This window comes from Nannospalax galili, unplaced genomic scaffold, assembly GCF_000622305.1.
Source record: "Nannospalax galili isolate Female #2095 unplaced genomic scaffold, S.galili_v1.0 scaffold88, whole genome shotgun sequence".
NCBI classification, from domain to species: Eukaryota; Metazoa; Chordata; class Mammalia; order Rodentia; family Spalacidae; genus Nannospalax; species Nannospalax galili.
The window spans coordinates 1,114,130-1,140,772 of record NW_008358908.1 but is presented as its reverse complement, the minus strand read 5'-3'; the positions used below and the strand labels follow the sequence as shown (position 1 = coordinate 1,140,772).

At 44.5% G+C, this 26,643-nt stretch overlaps 1 protein-coding gene across 1 annotated transcript; it reads left to right on the top strand.

Annotated features, from left to right (window-relative positions):
• The first annotated feature begins 1,436 nt into the window (after window positions 1–1,436).
• Cdc42ep3 (CDC42 effector protein 3) lies at window positions 1,437–25,345 on the top strand. The gene is made up of 2 exons (XM_008822607.3): window positions 1,437–1,675; window positions 23,288–25,345. Exon 2 carries the CDS (start codon window positions 23,517–23,519, stop codon window positions 24,270–24,272), a length of 756 nt encoding a protein of 251 aa, XP_008820829.1. The 5' UTR covers window positions 1,437–1,675; window positions 23,288–23,516; the 3' UTR covers window positions 24,273–25,345.
• Window positions 25,346–26,643: the final 1,298 nt, after the last annotated feature.

Genomic DNA, 26,643 nt, shown 5'->3' with positions numbered 1-26,643 from the left:
CACCTCAGCAGAGTTCTGTATTTGACTTCCGACCTCATGGCCATTTAACCTGCCAGCTATTATTATTATTATTTTTTTTTTTTTGAGGCTTTTAACACTCCACCCAAGTATTTTGCTTTCCAGAACAGTTGTGTCCGCTTCCTTTTCAACTTCACCTTAGCATCCGCGGCGGTTTACGACTTGGGCTTAACATGCACTCTGAAGTTTCAGACAAGCCAGAGGGTATCCAGGTCAATTGACCTGAGGCCAATACCTACCACTTGGGAAAGTCAAGGTCTTCTGGAGGAGCTCTGCTTTGTGCCAGGATTTCCAGGCAACCTGAGAGTCCCAGGGCTGGGGTCAGGCCGGAGCGTGCAACGACTCCGGGTCTCAGCTCCCTTTCCAGGTCAACTAAGCGGTCTGGGACCTCATGGCCGGAAAGCGTCTCCTTTTCCTGTCTCCTACCAGGCTGACGAATGGAGGAGGAAAAGACGCAGACCCATTAAGAAAATTAACATTAATTCCCTGGGTTCACGCTCAGGTGCCGGGACCGAGGGGCGGGCGTGGGGCGGCCGCGCCCGGGATGACAGACAGGCGCAGGTGTCGTCACAGGCCGAATTTTACGGTCCGAGCCCGCAGCTGCGCCCCTAGTGCCTGGCCGTACGTCCCAGGCAGCCGCCACCAGCTTCCGCAGCTTTAGGTAAATCTCTCTGAAAGACCTAGAAACCCGGAGGAAACGCCTCTCTCTGCACAGGAAAAACCTGCTGCGTCCGCGCTTCTCGTCGCGCCGCACCAGCTCCGCCTGCAGCCCCGCGTCTCCAGCCCGCAGGATCCGCGCTCCGGGTTTTGGCGGCAGCTTCCAAGGATTGCGATCTGGAAGCTGACTGCACGAGACCCTCCCCTTCTATCCCGGAGCCCGGGATGCCGGAGCCCGGGGGGGACCTGCCGTAGGGCTGGGGCGGCGTGGCCAGGTGGTCCCGCTTGCCCGCGGGCCGCCCTCCCGCCGCGCGCAGCCTGGCACTGCGAGATCGGCTAGGTAGGACAGGGACAGGCGGGACACGAGGTTGAGCGCGAGGGTCCCCGAGTTCTATTGTCCTCGGGCACCGTGCGTCTGGGGTCCTCTCTTTGAAGCTAGTACCCCCAGATCTTCCTTTGTGCCCAAAGGAGCCCCGGGGGCCTTGCCTCCGGGGGAAGCCACATCCCGAGGGAGGTGGGACTGGGAGGTGACAGTGGGTGACCATTGTCCTTGGAGGAACCGCCAGGCCCCCCTCCTCCCCCCGCAGCTCCGGGCTGGAGACAGGTACCGCGGCGGGAGGGTACCGGGCGGCCAGCGCACTCCGCCCAGCCCCTGCCCGGCCACACTGGCCCCGCCCTACCCCGCCTCGGCCCCGCCCCAGCCTGGCTCCGCCCTCCGCAGGTTGAGGGCGCGCGTCCGGCCTCTGCGCGCTCAGTGTTGCGCGCACCTCCTACCGCTCGGTTTCGCGGCGGCAGCGGCAGCGGCAGCACGCAGACAGGCAACCCAGGGCTGTTGCCACCGCCTGACACGAGACTGAGCTAGGTCCCCAGCGGATAATGCGGTGAGCAATTGCCGACCCGCTGCATCTGCGCTCACCGGTAGGGTCTGTGTGCATCCACCGGAGGTGTCCAGCCCCGGGTCCGGCCCCGGGACACCGGCGGGGATCCTCAGCGGCTGCTGGTGAGTTGGTTCCAGTCCAGGCTGCTTCTCCACCTGTGAGTCCATGCGACTCACGACCTTGGACCCTTCCTAGAGCAGTGGTGTTGGACGTGGGAGACCCAGCGGGGAGAGAGGGGTATCGATACCGAGAGCATCGCCTTCTTTAGCGGATGTCCAGCGAACCAAAGGGGAAATAAAGCAATCCGAGAGGGCATCACAGCACAGCAGGATGCCGAGCCACACTGTTCGAGCCACACTTTTCAGGGTGGGGCTACAGGCTGCACAGCCCCCTTCGAATCACTGACAGCCGTTCTGGGCGTGTGTTGCGTTTTTCCATCCGAACTAGCCGCTTGGCTACTGCGACCCTCTGATTGTGGGTTTGCACGGTGGCTGCATACCGGTCCACTTCTGCGGTGGCAGTGTCTAGGTTCCTCTGTGTTCTCTCCTGTTGAAGGAGGGGGTCGTTGTAGCTAGGGCTCCAACCTGCAGATCTGGCTGTTGAATCTTTTTTTCTTTTGACTGTGGTTTCTGAACAGCTGAAGCATTTACAAGAGCCTTTTTTCTCCTCCACCTCCTCCTCCTCTTCATCCTCATCCTCGTCCTCATCCTCTTTCTCTTCTCAGTGTCTTGACACAGACAAGTATTAGCCATGTGAGGACAAATAGATCTGGCCCGTCACTTTTTTCTTTATGAATTATTGTACCCCCATCCTCCTCTCTTCTTTGGAAGGCATGTGTTTCATCTTATAAATAGAAAGTAGCATATTTTTTGGCAGGACCTGCTTTAAACTGCACAGTCTAGGAGAGGTCAGTTTAAAAATAAATATGCACTTGAATGTTACATTACTGAGCCGGCTGTGGCTGGGACAAGCTGCGTGGACAGCAGCATCAAAGCTGGGAGCACAGCTGTGTTGAAAGGAGTAAAAGCCCCAGAGTGCAGCCCAGGCTGACAGTCAAGTAATTACATTTTTTTTTTTTTTTTAAAGTGAGTGAATGAAAATGAGGGCGGAAAGAGGAATGTCAGGCAGGGATTGGAACATGAATCTTTCCAGTCCTGGTGTATTGGGGGAGAGTGGGCTGCTGATGTGTGCAGTGTTGGGGGCTCTAGGGCGGGAACAGATGAGTATGTTTTAGAGACAAAGCTTCCCTTTGCTTCTTCCCCACTCTGGCAGCTCTTAGCCTTCATAGTATGGTAGAATTCTGGGGGAGGGGGTGCTGCCTTGAAAAACTTAGGAGGGCAGCAGATGTCCCTATTTTAATTTAAAAAAAAAAAAAACAAACCCAGCTTTGGGACTTCCCCTTAACTCACAGGGAGAATAAGCCTCACCAGGAAGCAGTGAGGATGCCCCAGGGGTATCCCTAAGTCCATTAAAAGACTTCTGTAATGCTCTGACTATAAAAGATCTTTCATCTGACAATTAGGAAATGCAGCTTCTCTTCTGGATGGTTTGAGAAGTCTTTTCCACCACCTGTAAATTGTATGAGCAGTTGGAATAAGCCACAGCCACCCTTTTCAGAAAAAAAAAAAAAAAAGCATGTTGAAAAGAGGTGGACAGCTGTGAAATGTCTAGCACCGTCAGGTGTGAAATACATAGATGATTTCTCTGTTGAAGGAATGGTTGAAAATCCTTCATGGAGAACCTAGGTTTCCCAACAGGCCTCACCCATGGCATCAGACAGGACTGCCGGCCCAGGGGCTCAGAGATAGGAAGTTTAGAGGGGAACTTTGGAAGCCTTCTGGGTCCATGGCAGTTTCTGTTTTCCAGCCGTCTCATCTGCTAGAGATTTACATTATGAATTCCATGATTGGAACATGGTGCTGAGGTTGTGGCAGCCCCTGCAGACATGAAGTAAGATGACCTCCCTCTCGCCCCCCTAATCTGAGCCCTGAAATCCCATCTCATATCTCACAGGGACCTAGAAAGCAGCTAGAGTAAAGTGTTGCACGTTTTCTTTTTGCTTTTTATTGTGAATTGAAATGTGGTGCAAGATGCATAAACAGAAAGCTGTAACCAGATTGCAGAAGGGCTTCCCTGAGCTGGTTTGCCCTGTCTGCTCTCCAATTTTCCTTTAATGTGGTATTTTGTTTTATATCTAACATGCTCACAAAAGCTACCCTTTTCCACTTATAAAGTTCCTGGTATTCAACAGTGTTAGAGATAAAATCACTTTAACCTATATCACCCAAAGGTTTTTAACCAAGCCATAAAATTTTCACAAGCTCTTTGCCCATTAGACATCGCATTTATCCAGTGGGTGGAACACAGCCTAAAAAGCCTCTGGGAAGACTGCTCTGGCTTTTTTTTTTTTTTTTAATTATATAGGCTCTTGCTTTTAGTCTCATTTCTTATAGGTCTGACTTAATTTCTTTCTAACCAGAATCCCATGGACCTGTTTTTCTTTTCATTGAATAAGAACTTCAAATCTTATTTTTAAATGCAGTATGTCTCCTACAGAACAGTTTATAGGCATTTGAGACTAGTAGATGCAGCCAGACAGAAAATCCTGACCAAGCATGGGAGCCAGAGAATTCTCATAGTATACCACATTGTTTGGACAGCAGAAGTACTTCCTGCACAAAGCCTGTCCTAAGTGCTAAGCTAAGTACTCTTCCCAGCCCTTCACCTGGATTAACACCTGTATTTCTAAGCAAATCATGCTATGAAAGGGGACGTGGGAGCATCCCCATTTCACAGATGTAGAGACTGAAGACAATGAGTTATATACTTTGCCTAAAGTGAAACAGTAAAGAACATACTTAAATGTATATATGAAATTTAATAACACAGTATGTGTGTGCCTGAGTGGTCAGGGGCTCTTTGAGTTTAGTGATTGGGAAAGAGTCTTGAAGTTACTGACTCTGGGTCAGACTGCCTAGGCACATAGCCTAGCTCTGGCATGTAACACTTGCGTGACTTTAAACAAATGATTTATTTAGCTTGTGTATCGTGGTTTATTCATTGCAATAATGGTGATAATAATGCCACCCTAAGTTTTCAAGGAGTTAATATAGCATTCAGTGCCTAGCTCAGTAAAGGCTTCTTTAAAGTTGTTTTCATTGTTGCTGTTGTTGTTTTACTGGGCACCCGCCACTGATTGTCTCATAACATGCATAGCTAGGCTTTTAGATACAAAGTATGGCACTTGTTTTCCAGATTTGAACTCAGGTCTGTTTGACGTGGAACTGAATACCACAGCTCCACTACCTGGAAGAAGGGGCAGGGAAGCTATTAAGTCTGATTATTGCTATGGCTTTTGGCCTCTGGCAAGGAACTCATTTTGTATTTCTCTATATCTCACTGTATCTCCATCCAAAGGAAGGTGACAGTAATTGCCAGCCTTAGGGAATATAGCTTGAATTATTTAGTGTTAAGGACAGCTTAGTCTTGGTATGGCAACGTTATTCTTCTACAGCAGAACCAGCATGAAACTGTTAGAGTTAACATAAGCAGTTTATACCATAAATAAAGAGATTTAATAGGTGAAATGCAGGATTCTGAAATGAGAAATAAAACTGTACTCCAGCCACAGACAAGGCATTCCAGTGGCCAGGAATATACAGCCTCCAACCACGCACCCCCCCGCCCCCCATGCCTAGGCCGACATAACATTCACAAGACCTGGCTTGTAGTCCTTGGCACTCAATGGCTCAGTGCCTGTTAGGTAATGATATTGCCCTGGGAGCTCAGGGAAAGGCAGAAACAACAAGAGGCTGGGCAGGAAGGCCCTAGGCTCTGTCCTTGGCGGAAGGAGGCCTCCTGACAGTGGTTCACATGTCCTGGATGCTGCTAGATAAACTTCTGGTGTGAGAGATAGAAAGAGAGGCCTTAGAAGCTAGTGTGCCTGCCCACAACAGCCTGCCTGGCCCCTGCTGTTTCTGATTAACTGTGAATTTGCTCCAAGGGCTGCTCAGACCCCAGGCCAAATTCTGGATGGCACTTCTAGAAATAACCCAGGTTGCCTCAAAACTGAGAGGAAAGGGCAGCCCTGGAGCTGTCCAACTCTGTTTGGAATCTTGTCTTTTGCTGTTCGCTCCCTTTAAAGGCTACAAAACAAAGCAATACCCCACAAACTATGATAAATAGCCAAATCTATAGCAATAGTTATGGAAGTTTTTTCCTTTAAAAAAAATAACACAAAACCTTCTTTGACCTTGATAAACTTCAATGCCAACTTCTACCAGAGAGGAATTATAAAGGACCGAGTTAGACAGGGTCCCTGGTGGAGAGGCAGCTTTTAAATTGAACTGTATAGGCTTTATCACAGGAGGCATGACATTGATATTAAAACAATGGTTATCTGTTGTAGTTTATTTATTTTTTTGGTCTGGTTTTTTGAGACAGGGATCCTATACCCAAGGTTGTCCTTGAACTTGAGATCTTCCTGCCTTAGCCTCCTGAATTCTGGAATTACATATGTATACCACCCTACCCATCCCCTTTCCACCCTAAAAGACTGCTTCTAAGTAACCCCACAAACTGTGTGTGAAAGCTGATGATCTCCCAACTGATATTTATGTGGTCCTTACTGGTTACCTATGTTGCAAATTCACAGTAGAACTCAGAATCCCAAATTTAAATTTTAAAAACAAGGGCTTTTCAGTGATTCAGAACTTGTTTGCACATTTCAGAAAGTTGGGATTTGCCTTCTAGCCTTTGCCTCTTTATTAAACTGTGTCACGGGGTCACATGTGTGCAGTTACCTAACAGGGCTCCACCTAAAGCACACAGGGAGACTTGAGAAGTACCAGGAAAGGGTTTGGTGTGAAATCAGTTTGATGACTATCCCTTCCTGTGGGACTTTTCCCAGGACCTACCATGCCAGCTCAATGATGGTCCATGTGGAGAAATTGTCCACTTTGTCCCACATCCTTCTGTCCTCACAGTGGCTGCAGGACGAGTTTCACAGACCTATAGATGTGTGCCATATAGAGATGCAGGCTACAGCAGAAAACTACAGGCAGTACAAGAAGAGTGCTGGGAGAGGACACCAGAAGATGCTGATAAATTGATGGTGGTTCTCTTTGATAAAACCAACTCAGAATTACCTGGAGTCAATCAAAAGATAGAAAGGACTAGAGATCTGAAAACATAGGATGAAATCTTTGCTCTGTATTGAATGGTTAACTGATCTCTCAGAGCCTTTTTCTCACTCTAACAGGACATTTGGTATTAAATGAGCTCAGATCATCTCTAACTCTAGAATTCCACAAGCCAGTACCCATGTGACCTACTAGTGTAGCCTATCCTGCTACTAATAAAGTGTGGTCTTGGGTTGGAAAAGAGCAGTGCAGTGCAGTGCAGAGCTGGAGCAGGCTGGAAAGCAGGAACTTCAAAGGCTGGCTTCTATTTAGACAGCTTACACATTTGGGAATCTGTCATGTTCTGGTGACATCTCGAAGGCTATATTTATAGACACATCTTGCCAATGATAGATCACGGCCATGCATCCAGTTGAAAAAGACCTGTTGTATTCAAATAGGTCATCATCATTTAGGCTACACACATTTTTAAAACAAGCAAAGACATTTTGGTGAAATGTGGTCAAGTTATTTGGGATGTGTTTGAGTTCTTACCCTTTTTAATTATTTGTTTTTCCTAAACTTTTTTTAGGCCTCGGGTCAGTTCAGACTGAAAACATTGATTTTTTTTTTTTTTTTCTCCCTAGCAGGAGAGGAGGCTGTACACTTTTGAGTGACCAGCTGTTCCCATGATAGATCCTTCTCCTTCTCCCGGTGGGTCTTGATCTCATCTGTGAAAAATTAGGGGAGGGGAGCAGATCTAAATTTCTGCAATTCTCATTCTCTTTTTCCTTAGTTCAGGCATTTCACAGTAGCCCGTGCCTTCCCCTATGTGGCATTTACTACATTTAGAATGATCATTTAAATGTATTTAATTTTTTTAGGACAAGGTCTCCTTGTGTAGCCCAGGCTGACCTAGAATTCTCAGTATCCCTTCCTCCACTTCCTAAGTACGTGGATTATAGCCATGTGCCACTGTGCCCCAGGGCAATGATAGTTTATTAATTCCTGTGGCTGCTCAAGTAGCCTCGCAGGGACTGCACCAATTTTATTGCATTCATTTTTAATTTTTCTACAGTGGAACTTTCTGAAAAGTGAACACTTATTCCTAGCCATACCATCAGATGGCTTATTTAAGTCATGCTGTAGTAGTTCTTTCTTCCTTGACTATAGAACATTCAAATTCAAGGGGAGGTAGCCCTGGTGGTCAGGTCACCTAAGGATGCTGCAGAACTCTGGGGAGCCTTTTTGGAGTCTGCAGGTAAGCAGTAGCAACTACCACGGAAACTTCTTTTGCCCTGGGGAAAATCATGGTACTCAGATGTCCACTCAAAGCACATTTGTGTGCTTGGGTCTCCTAGTGCTGGCCTAGACCTCTTCCTGCTATGGCCATGCGAGCCATGTATCCAAGGATATACTGATTCATCACCTGTCCCTATACACTGAGTGCCACTGCTATGACTTCCTTTCCTAGAATAGTGCCTGCGTAGCACGTCATAATTCTTCCCTGGGTATTGAATGAGTATGCGAATGACCAGCCTGGAGCTAGGTAAAGGTGCATGGATGTTCTGGCTTTCTGGGTGAACTTGCTGGAGCCACATGGTACCCTGTAGGCTTGTCCTAGCACCAAACTAGAAATTATGTCTTCAGAATGAGATATCTTCTAATCTTAGTGAGTTTCGTTTTGATATAAGCCGAGTATGTGTTGATCCTGGTGGGTTTTAGTGTGGATCCTTCATGAAGGACCCTTGCAGCCAGGGCTCACCTGGGAGAAGGTGGTGCTGCCACCAGCCTGGTAGAGCACACCCAACCAACCGGTTCCCAGCTGCAGCTCCTGGACTCAAAATAGGGACTGCTTTTACATTGTTTGTCCTTGGGTGGGAAGTTTGGCTTCTAGAACCAGATCATTTGGAAGTTTTTACACTGTCATTAAAACAACCCATTAGATGACCAGATCCTAAAGTCTGGAAGAAACTCTCACCGTGAGTTTCCAAAGCCCATATTGTGCAGCGCTCGTCTTTCAGAGTGATTACTACTAAGCAGTGCATCTCCCTTAGATTGGAGCTTGTTGCCAGCCACGCCTTGGCAAAGCATTTCACTGTCCACTTCTGGTAAGATGCCGGCAGTTACTATTCCTGCATTGCAGATGAGGAAACCCAGGTCACAGAGGAAGTCACTGGCCCTGTGTAGCACCTGTCATGGCAGGAAGGACAGAAATTGTGTAAACAGAAAGTGCTCTCACACTCAGCATAGCCTTCAGATGTTTCTACCAACATGTAGAATCACAGAATCCTAAGTTCCCCTCATTTCCACATGATAATATTGAGGCTCTAGGAACTTCGGTGGTACACAGTGTGAATCTTGCTCTAGACCTGTTTCTCTTTCAACTTTCAGGCAAGGAAAAGAAAGGCAGGCTTCACATACTACATCAGCAGATGGTTAGTAAAGCAAAGGTTGGCCCTACCTCTCTGTCTTCTCCCTTTACTACTGTTCACAAGTAGAGTCTCCAAGAGACACTGCCCACTGTGAAGAACTGCTATCCTAGCATGCCTTAGCTCTCATACTACTTAGAAATGGCTTCTGAGCACAAATAAAGATGCAATTATTGCTACCCTTTGTGTGCACATGTAGCTTACATGCTTATGTACACAGACACCAGAGCTGTTTGCTTTGATTAGAAACCCAGGATAAACTAACTAAATACTGTTCTAGTTCAGGAGAGTGTACTCATGCTCCCCCATTCAATCCCTTACCTCTAGAGTCCCAGCTGCCTCCCTGACTAGCTGTAAAACTTCCAGGGATGACCTCTGTGATAGCTAATCATTATCAGCTTGACAGGATTTAGAATCACCTAAGATACATATCTCTGGACATGTCTATGAGGGTGTTCCAGAGAAGAGAAGGTATGAGCTGGATAGGGGCAGTGTCGTCCCATAGGCTGGGATTCGAGGCTAAATAAAAAACAAGAGACAGGAAAATAATTCATTTCTCTCTGTTTCCTGACTGTGGACTCAATGTGACCAGCTGCCTTGTGCTCTTGCTGATAGGCCAGCCCTTCCACAAAGGATCGTGTCCCCTTAGATAGTGAGTGCCAAATAAACCCTTCCTTCTATAAGCTGCTTTTATTGGGTATTTTGTCACAGCCATGAAAAAAGTGATGCATACAGCCTCTTACCCCATCTTCAACTGCTGACTCAAACTGCTTTGGACTTCTCCAGTGCATCTAAATCACAACCCTAGCTCGCTCTTTAGTAACCTACTGTCCCCTGACATCTCTTTAAGAATTTAAATAATGGGCCTGATGTGGTGGTATGCACCTGTAATCTTACCCTTGGAAAGACTGAGGCAGGAAGATTGCTAGTTCCAATCCAGCCTCAGTTACATAGTGAGAAAATCACATGTTCTCTTCCATCTCTTCTCTCAGGCAGTGCCAGTTTTCTCTGCTGTGGTTCACTTTTACCTCCTAGCCACTGTCTGTGGCTTCCAGAACATCTTGCAGTATGGGGGTCTCCAGATAAGTTCCAGCAAAGCAGGGTGTGGAAAAGGTTCATGCTGGTGGGGTCTGTACAAGGAACCTCCAAGGGCTTTAGCTTCTTCAGCTACCACCTCAAAATGTCAACTCAAAGTAACTTGTGGTAAGCTAAAATGCCCAGGTCTGTTTTTATAAGAACTGCCAGCCACATCCTGCCTCATTCTGCACTTATATGATTATGTAATTGACTTTAACCCCAATGCAGGACTTCTATTTATTTAGTTCATTCCTGTCAACTTCATCCTGCCCCTCCTCAAGTCTTTCAAGGTGGTTTTGGAGCCTAGTCTATCACTGGCATGTGGAGGGTCCCTGTGGGTTTCAGCCTATCTATAGATAAGTATGGCTGCTATGTCTTTCAAGTCATTTGGCCTACCAGCAAGATTCTTCTCCAGCTTTGCTAAAATCAGCTTGCTATGTAATCTGCCCGTCTAGCAGCTCTCCTAAAAGAAGGAAAGGAAGTAGATGCTGAGTGAACTTATCTGTGCCTGCTCAACTATGTTTCTTTGGTACAAAATCTCAAAATTTTACTAAAGAGATAAATGTGATGATCACCAAGGAGTTTCCTCCCTTTAAAAGAAAAAAGTGTGTCGCTCTCTCTCTCTCTCTCTCTCTCTCTGTGTGTGTGTGTGTGTGTGTGTGTGTGTGTGTGTGTGTGTATAAACTCCCTCTCTAGTTTTTCAAAGGCTCTACAGAGTGATCAGAGAGAGACAAATATTTACAGGCTTTTTGCATTCCCTTCCCATCAAGCCTTGGAAATGTTCTCACATCAAGTGGAGTTTTTTCCTGTGACTGTTGCTTGCTCCCCCTTGGGCTTTCCTTTCCTATAGAATGTCCATTGTAGTTTCTTGAGATTTCCTAATACATTTTAGGCCATATAAGCCAAGTTCTCCTGAACTCATTTCCTTTAGAAAGGAAAGGCCAGAGGAATGGGCTCATTGTTTCTCAAGGGTCTCACTCTTTAAGCTGGACTTGAATATCACCGGAAGATCTGAATCATTCAAGCAGTCTGAACTCTTTCTTAAGACACTTATTTGCATAGTGCAGTCCTAGATAGAAGTCATTTCCCCTTTAAACATCATATCCACAAATGTTTTCTCTTTTCAGCACCTAATATGAGTAAGATAGATCTTTTTTATAGATGACAGACTAATATGGGAGATGGTCACATAAGCAGTGACTACAGCATAGTGTGACAGTTGGTTGGTGTAAGGTCCTTCTGCTAAGGAGCTCGGGAGACTGTCCCCTCAGATTGCCAGTGGTCACATACTGTCTTATCTCCAGGCTTTCAGGGTGGTCCTGCCCCTATGGGTTTTAAGAAGAGTGACAAGATTATGGGAGGGTTCTAGAGAGGAAGATAAGGAGGAAGAGAGGCAAATATCATACAGCAGAGAGATTGTAAGGGTGGACCGGGAAAGAAGCAGTGATAGGACTTAGGACTGCATGGAGAATGAAGCTGGGAGGAGCTGGGATGACAGCTGGGTTTTGGCATTTACCAAGGGAAGAAAGCACAGGGTCTGCATGTGCCATGGGCAGTCAGGAAGAGGAAAGATGGGGTTTCTGAAGGGAGCAAAGTAGAAATTTGGGAGAGAAATCTAGTGCTTCTCCAACTGTCTGAGAAGGATCACTGTTTTGTTTGAACTTCCACTCCATTGTATGATTACTACTATAATTACTACACTACTTACTGCACACAGTAATGTATACAGTAGGTTCAACAGTACATGACTCTCAAACTTATCAATAGCCTGTTCAATGAGAAACAAAACAAAATACCCGATCATATGTTTGGTTGCTAGAGCAATGTCGATGGTTTCTAAGAACTTGCTTCCAGTTACCTTACCTGTAGACTGGCTCTGATCCATGGACCTACTTTGAGTAGCACTGGTCTAGACTTAAGTAGGTATGTATGCACTGAAGTTACAATCTGGAAGTTGTCATTAGAAGTGCTAGTTGAAGTCACGTGCAGGGTATGATTGGGGGGTGGGGGGATGAACAATAACCACCTAGCCCTGTGGAGATGTCAGCATCTAAGACAAGGGTTCAAACCTTCAGTAAGGAATCAGTTAATATTTTAAGCTTTGAGGGCCACATTTAGTCTCTGCCCAGCTATTCAACTTTGACCTTGTAGTGCAACAGTTCTGCTTGAGTTTCTCAACCTCTAGAGTATTGAGACTTGAGGCCAGGTAATTATTTCTTTAAGGGAATGTCCTGTGTATTGGAGGGCATGTTAACAGCATTCCTATCCTCTACCCATGAGATAGATACCAGTAACCAATCCCTTCCACCTAAGGTCACAAGAATCAAGATGTCTGCAGACTTTCGTTACATGTTACTTGGGGGAGAAGGGGCAAAAAAACCCTTAGTTGAGAACCTTGAGCTATGGAAAGTACATAAATACCCATTCATTTTGTGTTCTAATAAAGCTGTATTTACCAAAAGAGACAAGGAGCTGGATTTAGATCACCTGTTATAGATTCTTAACCTAAGAGATGGGCAGAAGGAAAATTAACAAGGACTTAGTAAAACCTTAAGGGCTTCTGTGTTCACAGCCCTGGAGGATGCTCTCTGTCAACATAAAAAAATTATTAACTGTAGCTCTCGTTTATAACACCTTTGTTTACTTTAATCTTTTTGAACTTACCATCTAGAGATAGACATCAAATCACAAAACCAGAAAACAGGAAAATAACAAATGATATAAGTTCTACACAAGCCCTAAGAAAGCCTGTAAGTCCAGCAGGAGCGAGGCGGGATTACGTGAGGTAAGTTAGAGAAGACTTCCTGAAGGAAGGAAGTGACTCTGAAGTGGGTCTCAGAGGATGTTATGAATAGTGTTTGATGGTAAGAAGGTAGGAGGACCTTCCCTCTAAGGAACACAGGGTTCTGGTTTCCGAAAGTTAGAAGGGAAGTAGAGTGTGAATGGCGAAGGCAGTTATTGTCCCTACTGAAAGCCCTGCGATTGTACATTGTCACGTGCGTGTGCTTCCTCTGGGAAAAGAATTAACAGCACTTGACAATATTTCTAAGAACAGGATGTTTGTTTTTTTCCCTTGAGACTCAGATTTTTTTATTGCTTTAAATTTTTAATCTTTTGACTTTAACCACAGAGTCAAATTCCTTTTGAGATTCTTTTTCACAATAGCAAAAATACTGAGAAGTTCTGGTGAGTTCAAGCTGGAGGGGCAAGTGTCTAGGACTTTTTCTACTCACTTTTAGTGTCTGACAAGGTCAAGCCATTGTCTCTTCCTTGTTGCTATGGAGATCTCAATGCATCATTTCCTCTTGGTGCTGATGGACTTCAGGACAGATAGTCTTGAAGGGGAGGGTCTCATATTATCAAGCTGATAGTACAGTTGTGGCACATATTCCATCCCTACATTTTTTTGTTGGTTGACTAGAAATGTGGGCTGACTCTATGACGGTTTCCTAGAAGGTTTGTTCTAAGTATTTCATGAGATAACACCTGCCTAGCCCACAGCGAGCACTCACCTGTTAGCTATGACGTGCATGAATTCTTTAGAGAACCAGGCATTATAGATTTGCCTCATCTTTAGAGTAAATTTGCACAATGGGTTCATCCCTTTGAGCAATATGCTGTCAATCTGTCTCTCCTGATGGAAGATCTAACAGGGGTTATGAATGGGGAATTCAAATTTGAAGTTCACTGTGCAATGTATTGTAGGAGGCAAAAAGAAGTGCTCTCAGAAGAGAGTTCAGTCCAGTTAAAATGTATTCATTGATTCATGTAACCAATATATGATCGACAAGTACGTAATTAGCATAGGAGAGTCTGTTGTAGATATGGTTGACAATGGAATGGCCACATATCTAGTGATGGCATGATGCAGAGAAGCTGTGTTTTAACCCATCCAGGGAGCATGGATGATTGTAGAGTCCTAATAGGAAGGGCGGGGATAGATTTAAAAAATCCAGTATCTGTTCCTTTGGTGACCCCAAAGGAACTGAGTATTCCAAGTGCCTAAATTTGAGGATGTGTCATAATGGCAAAGGACTAGAGAAGTGGTTTTCCTCAGGACTCTGAAGAGTCCATAATCTGACTTTCTAGTCACCTGCCAACATTTGTATCATTTGATGTTACTACTACCAGAACTTGAATTCTACATAGATCAATTGCTGACTTAAATGTTATTAGGGTTTGTTTTATTTTGTGAGCAATTAAACAGTCTCATGAGATCCTTGCTTTTGAGCAGCTTGGAATGACTGAACATTACTGAAAACATGAAGGTCAGAATCTCTTTGTACTGATACTGTCCTTGTATCATCGCAGACCAAGTCAGATCCATTAGTTATAGAGCATGTGAGCAATTCACAGTGATAGCTTCTTAGATAGCTACCCAGCAAACCAGTGTGCGAGCTGGGTGCTTCTGGCCAGCCCTGAGACTAAGTCCCATGTAAAACCAGTCATGCAAAAAGAGCCAGGCATGAGAGAACTTGCCTTCTGCCTGCCTTGTTATAACTGTCAGGAATCAATGCTCGTATAGTCTGCCCCAATAACTCACTTTTATAGGGAAAAATGCCCTAATGGTCTCTCTTCACAAGTGGTACCTTGTGAGGTGGGCATCCTGTCATCCAATTTTACTTTTAAAAGATCTTTCAAATAGTGCAATTAAGTCCTGTAAATGTGAGTGTACGTAAATTAGCAGTGAGTCTCCCATGTGGTATTTGTGGGTCCCTATATAATTGAGGTTGTAAAAGGAAAGTAAATACAAGCTGTAGTTTAATCATATGTGAGAAGTCCATTTATAAAGAATTGAAGGTGGATGTATCAGACTTTCTGAGTGGGTTCATAAAATATAGCCTGTTCAGTCTGGCGAAGACTTGCAGGGCAGAGCTTAGCAGCTAGAAACTCAGTTAATGGAAGTTCACAGTCTTGCAACATAGAGTTCTGTCCTGTTTGGAAGCTGGGGGGTGGGGGGATAAGAATCTAAAGATAGAAAAGGCATCTTATCTTCCCAGATGGGTAGAGTAGAACAGACTGGAAATATGAAAAGCATGCCCTTCAGGATGCTGTTGACTGGGTGTTCTCTGGTCATACGAATTTCTATCTTGGATTTTCCTTGAAGTTCAATGTTGAATTTCTAATGCTATGAATTTTAAAAATTCTTTGATGTAGAAAAACCCTCACACAGAGGTTTGCAAAAGGTCTGGCATGAGTGGCCACATTGTAGTAATACTTCAGTTTTCTGATACCAAAGGTTGACTAGTCATTAGCTGGTAAAAACATGGCTGTTTGAACAGAAAGCCTTTTCAAGGGAAAGCCTATAGACGTGTTTATAGGAGAGTATGAAATGGAACCACAGGGAAATTAGCAGTGAGTGTGTTCCCATGTAGGAGGGTTAACACCAGGCTTTTATGCTCCATGGGGGAAGGCTCCAGGTAACCACTGCTCCCCCTGTGAGGCCCTCATTCTGTAGAGTACACATTGCTCCCTCCCCATCCTCTCTGACACCCTGTTTTATCTTTTGTGGATTCCTCCTTGGAGAAATCAAGATCTGTGCCCTTGTATTTTCTGCTTAGTAGCCCTACAGCCTCCCTGAACAAGTTAATCCCTTTTTCATTACAATTAAACGAATCCTTTAGATCTCTAAAGATTAGTTTTCCTTCTCTATTAATTTTCTTTTAGCTTTTATAATATTCTTTCACCTTCTTACTCAGTTTGCCTCCGGTTGCCTGCCTCACAACATGTGGAAACATGTTCCATGTAGCCTTTATCCCTCTCCAAGTGTAGAGCCCAGAGTCCAATCCAGTTTTCAGAGATCTGTGTGCAGTGGAGGAGCAGAGGAGTTACTGCTTTCTCTCTGGTTAGCAGCAAAGAGAAATACCCCAAAGACGCTCGGGGCTGAGAATGTGGTAGAGGGTGGTTATCCGAGTCACCATCCTTCCATAAGACTGTTGGTTTATACAGGAAAGAATAACAGTATTTTTGCTTAGGATGCAGATGGTACTGTGGCTGGGCGGGTAGGGGGGTGGGATCATGGTTACTGTGCTGAGGCAAAAGGACAAAAGGGTGACAGGAGCAGAACTTGGGACCAGGGCTGGGGATGCAGCTCAGTGACTATCCTGGGTTCCATCTTCATATAACAACAACAAAAAAAGTTGGGGTGCCCTTGGATGATGTGAAAACCATGTCAGAAAAGGGAACTAGAACTCAGGCTCACTTCCTACAAATAGAAGAAAAAGACCACAGGCCTCTCAGGAAGACATCACAAACCTGCCCTTGTTTTCACACGTGTGTTTTAAATTAGCATTGCAACCTATTTTGCAGGATGCAGGACATTTTTTTGTATCCTTTCTCCCCACTAGGAATTAATCTAAAAATAATTAGTAGACAAACCAAACATTCCTTTCCTAAAATAAATGGCTATCTCTTCCCCCAACCCCATTTCAACCTCTTTGTTCTTTTTAGAACTCTGTGAGTTGCCAATACACTCAATCTTGAGTAATTCAGGAACTGATTTTTCAGTCTGTAATTTGTTTTTTATAATCCCTTGCTTTTCCCCACCTACTGGCTGTTTGCTTATTTGGATATTTTTAGCATTATTCAGTTTCCCAAAAGAATGATAGAAGAAATGACGCAAGCTAGGCATAGTGACTCATGCCTATAACCCTAGCACCTGGGAGACCCAGGCAGATGGATGCTACAACTTTGAGGCCTGCCTGGGCTACATAGTGAGTTCTAGGGTAGCCTGGGCTACAGAGTGAAACACTGTTTCAAGAAAACAAATAAAAAATTAGGTAAAAGGAAAGAAGGAAAAAGAGCGAGAGAGAAAGGGAGAAACAAAACTAAAGCTAGCATTATGGTACATGCCTGTAACCCCAACACTGTGGAAGCTTAGACCAGAGGATTGATTGTAAAGCTTCACCATCCCCTCTAAAGACAGCAGCAGTGAAGGACTGCTTCAGTTTTTTCCACAATAAAATTATTATTTCTATTACCGTTTTCATTATCACTATCATTTGTGCTTAAGGTAGTCAGAAGTAAGTAACTAGATGATCTGCTCTCGTTACAGGAATGACCACCCAGCCGGCTGCTTTCCTTATCAAAGCATCCTCTAAGGCCTTATTCTGTCTTGACACCCCTGGATTTCTCACAGATACCTGGAAGTAGGAGCTTGTCCATCAGCAGCTGGGCATCTTCTCCCCCGTTAGGAGAGAATGCCAAGTGGCTGGCTCGGGACCTGAATCCCTTTTGTTGGCAGATCCTCCCTCCCCAGTGCCCAGAACTTGAGTGTTTGTTTTCCAAGGAATCTCACTTCCCAGTTGTGTGTTATCCTGACTCTCATCCTAGTGGGGAAGGAGAACCACAATCCACATAATCTACAGGCTATGAGAAAGCAGTCCTGAAGAGTTCAAATTTTAGGACCAAGGGAGATTTTTGAGAAATAGTAACATCTCCTTCTGTTTTTTAAGATTCAGGAAGATAGAGTACAGGAATAACTAAAGCAAGCTGGAGACACTGGGGAGTAAAACACAGACCAAGCAGGGAGTTCTTGGTTGCAGGAAAGGGGTGAAGATGGGGAGGGAGAGGGCCTGAGTATCAGCACCTTCAATGCTTTGATACCCCAGAACTTGTTGCACAGTTTTAAACTCTGATCATGTGGCACCTGGAGGACTTGCTCCCCATTGCTGCTCTAATTACTTTCTTGTCTAAAAGCCCTTCTGATTTAGCTCTTTTTCCTTCTCCCCTCTTTACATAATTAGGTCCCTCTTCTTTCTGGGTAGAAAGAAAAGCCATTGGATGGCCCCTGGCCCTGGCTCTCCAGCTCCAGTTCATGACCTTGCTCTGGCTACCAAGTTCATCAGCCACCAGCAGTCTTCTAGGCCCATGGGACTTCATAGCAAGGCCCCAAGACCCTTCCCCCTAAAATGCTTTCTGTTGGCGTCATAACCACCTCTGAAGCCAGGGCAGGAGCCGCACTGTGAGACTGGATCGTTCCACTTGCTGTGTGTCCTCCCTGGATGCCCTGCCACCCTTCTGTCCCTCCTGCACCCTCATGGCCTTCTGCCTTCTGACTTTTCCCATTTCCTTTTGACAGAAAACACCTCTTCTGAGTCTTTTCCATTCTAAAAGTACAAATAAAGACTACCTCTTTAGTAAAAGGCCTAGTCATTGAAAGGAGTGACCTGTCTCCTTACCAAGCTTTGGTGAAACCTCACACATCCACAGTTCATCATCCAGATTTGCTTTGAACGTAGAAATGTTTGTGTTATGATCATCAGTAACTCATAATTTGCACAGGCTTTGCAGGACCCAAGTACCACATGGAAAGTTGGCTCCCTAAGACTGTACTCTAAACCCTAAGCATGTATTTACTATATTTATTTTATTATTTGAATAGCCATTCAGTCACATAATTCAAAACCCTAAGATCCTAAAAGGATATAACATGAAAAGTTTCCTTTTACCCTTATCCTGTCCATTCACCTTTCCTCTCTGAAAGCAGTCGCCATTACTTAATTCTAATGTCTGCTTCCAGATATACAAGCTGACACAAATACATCACTGGGCTCTTTCCATATGGCCATATAAAAGCATCTTTATTCCTTTTTAGGTGTAAATACTGCAAATTTGTTTGTACCAGCTGTACCAATCTTCTGTAAGTAGACAGGTTATTTCCAACTCTTGACTGTTACAAATTTTGTTTGATTGGATACCCTTGTATTACACTATCTCCCATATATTTAAGTGCACCAAGTCTCTATATGTGGGATCTAGGTTCAAGAGTATATAATATGCAGGTTGGAAAGGTGTTGTCCAACTACTCTGCACTGAGGTTTGACCTGCTCTCACTCCCACCATCAGTATGTGCAGGGCTTCTCCATCAGTTCCGCACACATTTGTGTTTCAAACAGGCTCTGAAGTGCACCCCCTTGGTAATTTAGGAGCAGACTGAATTCATGCCTACTAAATGGCATGCTGTGACCTCAGACTGGGAGCCCAACCTCCTGGCTGAGCTTTCCTGGCTATAACATGCGGTCTTGGCAGGGTGACTCAATGTCTGTGCCTCAGTAGTGTCTCATTTGTAAAACAGGGACAGGAACATTGCTGCAACAGCCTCATGGGCTTATGGGAATGGGAACAGCTTGGCCACATAGAGAGGTCTCAGTAAGCACTGACTTTTGTATCAGGTACCCACTGCTGGCCAAGGGGCACACACACACCTTGTCCAGGACCAGCCACTTCTTACCAGGAAAGATACCACCCCACCAGCTTTCACTGGAAGCTGTGGCAGAGATAATGTCCAAAAGGCGGGGGCCTGGAAAGGGAAAATAGATCCATCTGCTGATAAAGAGGGCCCAGAGGATTCATGAATCCTGAGAATGGACAGGCAACAGAGGACTGGGTCAGAGTTACCAGGTGCAGCCCTGTGCTGTACATGTCAGCTCATCTAAAGTAGGAAACTGATGATCCGGCCCCCTCAATTCCCCTCTGTAAAACAAACAAAACAAAACAAAACACCTTCCAATGTGTTTGGCAGCTCTTAGGCCTGTGTAATCTCACTCTCTGCCATTCACAGCCCTTTTCTGATCTTTTGTCTCTATGTCATTGGCAAAATACCTAAACTTTCTAAGGTTGAGGGGGCCTCTGGCTGAATGCCCATGGTGCCGTGGCCAGGAAGAGGCTGGTTTAAGAGACCTGGCTCAGAGGCCTTGGCACTGGGCACTCCTCCCTCAGAGAGGAGCAAGTATTTCTTCCTCCTCCCCACCATCCCCGTCCTTGTTTACCAGCAAGACCAGATGTGAGAGGCCCTGTCAGAGGCAGAGAACTAAGCTCTGGCTACGTCTTCATGGGAGTTTTTATTTAGAAGCCTTTGAGAGGGAACTGACACTGATTCTAACCACTCCAACAGCTATCAAAATACCTGAAAGCAAATCCTGAATCCATCACTCTAGAGCCCAGCCTTGGAAGACAAAAGAAAAATGAGGAGGAACCCAAAAGAGAGATGCTTTTGGAAGCCCTTGTCAAGGAATTCCAATGGACTCTCATATGAATATTTGAAAATCGCCCTGTTCTGACTTTTTTCTAGTTCCCTGTCTAGAACTTGTAATGCTAATTACTCTTGCCTTTACTTCTCCTTCACATCTCCTATTCACGATTCAAATACTGTTTTTTCCTCCGTGAGATAAAAGTTATACAATTCGGGAGTCTTTTAAATAGACCCACTGAAGGGATACTCCAATTGCCTCACTCGGCATCCCTGTTCAGTTTTGAAGAAGCCAGATCAGTCAGCATCCCTATTCCCTATTGGCAATTTGGGTAACCCCTTCAGAGGACAGTGTGATAAGAATAGGAGGTAGGAATTGGCTAGACAGTTAGGGTAAAAAGACCCCAAAGAAAAGTAGCCCATTTCTTGGCTAAAATTCACAATGTCCTTGGGCCTCTTAGCAACCTACTCTGTTCCAAAGACCAAAAATGTCAAAAATATTTGGGAGCTCTTGTCTAATCCTTAAAAAATTTTAGGGTTACCTCTTCAGAGAGGGGAATGTTAGAGGAGCCAAAAGCCCCATTAAAAAAATAAGAAGAAAGAGTACATGAAGTTATCAGAAAAAAAGTGATGGGGAGATATGGAAGGAGTTAGAGGGGAGGGAGTAGGCATGGATTTGATAAAAAAAACACTTTGTCTGCGTGTATGAAATTCTCAATAAATTTGTTTTAAAAAATAAAAAAAATTAAAAAAAAGTAATTTGGAATGCCCTGTCCTGAGTACTTCTTGGCCTTGTTTAACCCCAGCGGCCCCCAGGCAGGCAGTCATCTCCTGCCAAGCTGCTGTATCTTTCCATGGCAGCTGCCATCTTGGTCCTGTGTGCTCATGGTACTGGGTACTGCCTCAGTGGGCAGTTCTTCCCAGGGTGGCCCACCGCCTCCTGTTGGCCATCCACTCTTCAGAGGCTGGAAGATGACACTGGGGCCCTAGGCTCAGGCCTTGTATTATGTACCCATATGCAAATGAAGTTCTGATATTTTAACAGTAACATCCAAGATTTCAACTTCTTGTGTTTGTTTGCCTTTTTTTTCTTTTTTTTTGAGATAGGGTTTCAGGCATTTTAAGTATGCCTTGACCTTGCTGTGTAGCCAAAAATGATGTTGAACTTACCTTTCTGCCGCCACCTCCTTAGTACTACGATGATAAGCATTTGGCACCAAAGTCCCATCTGTAAGATTTCAACTTTCTCATTGTTGGGACAAGACCCAAATAGGAGCTAAAACTGTACACATCAGGCCAGTAGTCCTGCTGTTTGGCAGCTCTGGGATCAGCTCACTCTTAGCAGGAGCAATCCTGTTGCCTGCAGCCCCCACCCAAAGTTGGTTTGGGTGTGGTGTCTCCCACTCTTCATGCTCCACCTTCTCAGGCCTGGGTGGCTGGACAGCGTGTTGGTACATGCTGGATAAGCTGCTTTCCAGACAAAACTAGCCATTACCTTTGCCTGTGGTTTGTGGAGCACAGCCCTTGTCACCTGTCACTGAAAAGTGAATTTAAAACTCTTGCTGAAAGGAGAAATATGGAGCAGATGCTGACTTCAGCTGCTGCAAAGCAAATGTGACTGTCTTCAAGCCACCATCTAACCCAGTATTAGAGCATCAATTGTTAGTCTCAGTGCCCCAGAAGGGGCTGGGGGGAGGAGGCTGGGTAGGAGAAATTTATAGTAAAGACAGGAACAATTTTGGCTTCTCTAGGTCAGATGCTAAGATTGACAGGAGGGAGGAGAATTTTCAATAGATGTTTTTCATCAGTAAATTAGGGACCCTTTTTCTCACTGCCCTTCACTTCTAATTGTATCTATCATACGAGTATATGCATAAGAGGTTGGTTTTCTATGCTGATAACAACTTACCACAAGCTTAGTGGTCTGTTTGGGTATCTGTTTATTTAGTCATGGTTTCTGTGGGTGAAGTCAGGGCAGGACTAGAGTTGGGGTCTCACTGGGATGTTACCGAGGTGTGGGCCAGAGTTGTGTATCATCAGAGGCTGGACCTGGGAAACAGCTAAGTTCTTCAAAGCCAGCAAGGGAACTTGCTCAGGTGCACAGGCACATGTGAGCACCCCTCCACTCACTCTCACTGTCTTCTTTCCTCCCTCCCTCCCTTCTTCTCTCTTTTTCTCTCTCTCCTCCCCCCTCTTCAATGCAGATGGGGCCTTCTGTAACCTAACAAGGGAGTGACCTGTCACCTCTGCCATATTCTTTTGGATAGAAGGAATTCACGCATTGGACCCACAAAGGCACTAACACCAGGAGGCAGACCATGGGTTTGCCTTCGAATCATGCCTACCACAGGGAGAGGGCACAGGCCTTATCAGTGGTATTTCAAAAGTCTCAAGTGAAGGTCAATTTATTATATATAATCACGTATATCACAGTGTGTTTCCTTTGAAACAGAGCAGTTCTCTTCTTTTCATCTCAGAATACCTTTAAATGCTGAAGTCCCTGATAGCTCAGTATTTTCTCTGTTACAGCTTGATTCCAGCTGTAGATCTATCATCTGCCTATGTGTTCTGATACCCCCACCCTTGACTCTTCATCCCATTTTCCCATCTGTAAGAACATATTCTACTAAGATTTTCTTGAACAGTTATATAATGGTTACTGTCACTTATTAAATTATAACTTCCGTCCTCCTTCCTTGGAACAAATAAAATTTCATTAATTTTATTTGTGTGCAGAACTCAATAACAAATCACTGTCAGTCTGGTTAGTGTGCATACAAAGCAAAGAAAAATATATTTTAAAACAGGTCTAGTTGATCATATGATAGAAGTTTCTTAGAAAAGATAAGACTAAAAATCTTAGACATATTAGGAAAACTGTGTCCATGGCCATGTTTAAAAAATACTGATGTCTTGGGTTTATTGGCCGAATCCATCTTTTTCTTTTTTTTCTTTTTTCTTTTTCTTTGATCTAAGCCTGAGGTTGGTAAACCCTTACTGAGATTAAAGTTTTTGTCCTGGTTAGTTTAGGGAAACAAGACTGACCTGCTGTCACTTCTGGGCTTTGGGGAAAGGCAGGCCTCAGTGGACCCTGAAGGACCAGGAGATCATAACCTGCTGTGGTTTCTTTTCCAGATTTCTCCTTGCTGTGGAAGGAACTGGATGATGTAACCCGCTTTCTAGAAAAAACTTGGTGGCCTTACACTGAGCAAGGTCATTCAGATCCCATCTCATTTCAGAGCTATTTGAGAAAAAAAAATGATGTGACAGTCTTGTATCAAAAAGGATTTTTTGGAAGCGCTGATATCTGTGAAGAAGGTCACCCTTTGTCCCTTTTGTGAAATAGACACCTTCAAATTCCAAAATGCCAGCCAAGACCCCAATTTACCTGAAAGCTGCCAACAACAAGAAGGGAAAGAAATTTAAACTGAGAGACATTTTGTCTCCCGATATGATCAGTCCTCCCCTGGGGGACTTTCGCCACACCATTCACATTGGCAAGGAGGGCCAGCATGACGTCTTTGGAGACATTTCCTTCCTTCAAGGGAACTATGAGCTTTTGCCCGGAAATCAAGAGAAAGCACAGTTCCCTGGGCATAATGAGTTCTTCCGTGCCAACAGCACCTCAGACTCCGTGTTCACAGAAACACCCTCCCCGGTGCTCAAAAATGCCATATCCCTCCCAACCATTGGAGGGTCCCAGGCTCTGATGCTGCCCTTGTTGTCACCGGTCACATTTAATTCCAAGCAGGAGTCCTACAGGAGGCCCAAGCTGCCCAGGCTCAGCTGTGAGCCTGTCATAGAAGAAAAAGCTCAGGAGAAAAGTTGTGTGTTGGATAACGGGACGATCCACCAGGGAGACACCTCATGGGGCTCCAGTGGTTCTGCATCTCAGTCCAGCCAGGGCAGGGACAGCCACTCCTCCAGCCTGTCTGAACAGTATGCAGACTGGCCAGCGGAGGACATGTTTGAGCATCCTGCCTCTTGCGAGGTCACGAAATCAAAGACTAAATCAGAGGAGTCCCTCTCTGACCTGACCGGCTCCCTGCTCTCCTTGCAGCTGGATCTTGGGCCCTCACTTTTGGATGAGGTCCTGAATGTGATGGATAAAAATAAGTAACAGGGTGCCAACTCTTTTCCTTTGGAGTAAGAGGTACCAAAATTAGAAAGAAAAAAAAAATCCACAAAAACTCAACTAACCACAGTTGATGAGTAGAGCTTTCCTGGCTGGTTTTTTGCAGTCGTGTGATGCATTTTTCTAAAATAATGTTCCTGTTCCTACAAAATATTTTTTTACCCATCATGCCCTGTTTGCAAAAACAATTTTGAAAACAACAATTTAAGAAGAAAGAAAAAAAAAAAAACCTGTCCTGGCAAAAAAACAGAGGAAATGAGTCAAGCCCATATTCGGCAGGCATTGCTGATGTTCAGCTCAATTTTTGTTGTTGTTGTTGTTGTTTGCCAACATGTAAGAAATCCAGCTTGGCCAGGAATTGTACTGGCTATGAAGGGCTGGGTCAGTGGGTCTCACTGAGATGCTTTACAGTACTCCAGCATATTGTGAGCAAGAGGAAGTCAAGATTTACTTAACACCTACGCCTTTTTTTCTAGACTCTTTTGTATATTATATCATTTGGGTTCACCATAGCGATTTCTCCATTGTTAAAACTTTTCTCTTTTCATATTTCAACAACTTTATGGGATTTGGGGATTTTTTTTCCTTGTAGTTCTTATATATCCCTATATATTATATCCATGTTGCAAAATTTTGACTGTCAGCTACATGTTGGTAAGACATAAGCAAGGTATTACTGTAACTAAGTTATTTTTAAAGTTGAAATATATTTTTATGTGCCTTTGGCTTTTTATTGCAGAGTCTACATTTTATAGATAACACATCAAGTGTCGTTTGTCTTGTTTCCATTGGGGCTTCATTGTAAGGTGCATATGTGTGTATTTGGAAAAGCGTATTCATTACCAGCTTTAGTTTTCTTTCTTGCTCACGTGTTATCATACTTCTAATGGCAGCCAACGATGCATTGTAAAGTGTGAAGGCACAGGGTGCTCATTCTTCCGCAGACTGTGGGCTACACCTCATGGTGCTATGTGGATGTGTGAGTACTTTAGTACAACTCATTCTTGCATTGCCTAGGTACGTCATGCCACACAATAAAGAGCAAATGCTGAAATGAATTTGCGCTTTTATAGTAATTAAGAACACAAAAGAATGTTTGAGTCCGGTCAGAAAAATTTTTTCTCTAAAATGCACCTAAAGCCTTTAAAATAAGGTAAGAGATATTGCTGCTGCTGATCCGTAATTCTGTTTTGTTTTGTTTTTCCTTAAAGTTTGATTTTAGAAGCAGGAACTCTTAATTTAGGAAAAATGAACATAAGCGATCAGAATTATTTTTAGTATCAATCTTAGTGCTATGTGTGTGTACACTGTGCACAGAGTTGTGCACATGCTTGTGAGTGTATGAGTGTATGTGTGTGTGTGTGTGTGTGTGTGTGTGTGTGTGTCATGTGTGTGTTGCTCACCACTATTGAACCCAGCACTTTATACATTTAGGATTTTGGCAAATTACCTAGGTGAGCCCTGTGCTCTCTGTGTAACCCAGACAGACTTTGAACTTTCAGTTTTCCTTCAGTCTCAAGAGTATCTGGAACTACAGATCTTGACCGCCAGGCCCAGCTCATTGCTCATTTCTGTGCATGTCCTCCCTTCAATACCTGCTCGAGCATGTTCTTATAAACCACACATCCTGTAAGACAAAGGTTCATCAATGCAGCATGGGCTGTACAGACATGATTAAGATGACTACAGAGGGGCAGTAGAGGGCCCTTCCCTTACAGGAGGAGCTCCCGATGCCCTGAGGGTACTGGATAAGAGAACAGAAGCAGGAAATGTACACACACAGATTCCTATCTTTCTTTTTTTTGTTCCAAGCACTCCCTCCCTCTCAAAGAAACAGTTGCAAACAATACTGCTAGCTCTTTCTCTCCTAAAGTTTGGAGTCAGTTCCCAATTATCCACTTCTCCCCATGTTCCTTTTCTGTTGAATCTCACCTGTTCACAGTTCAGAGCCTTCTCAGCTGCTTCTAAACCTTGCCACTGAGGCCAGATCCCATGAGCTCCTTTTATAGCCAGTGTTAACCAAACTCTTTCAACACCTTCCTCATCTTAATTATTGATCATAGCCAGCCTCATTATCCTCTGGTCTGTTGCATGATCTCAAGGAAAGAAGGGATGTGTTTTCGCATCTTCTTCGCTGCCTCTCTGGCAATTGTGGAGAACAGCTTTGCCAGGTTTTGACTTAAGTGATCATGCATCATGCATGTATTTACCCATTTTCTCCAAACTGAAATACATCTCCAAAGAACACATTTTCTCCAAATCAAAATACAAACTCTTATAAATGTAATTGACAAAACAACAAATATTTCCCTGTTACAAAGGATACAAAGCCACTTCTGGCCACAAATGATTTGAT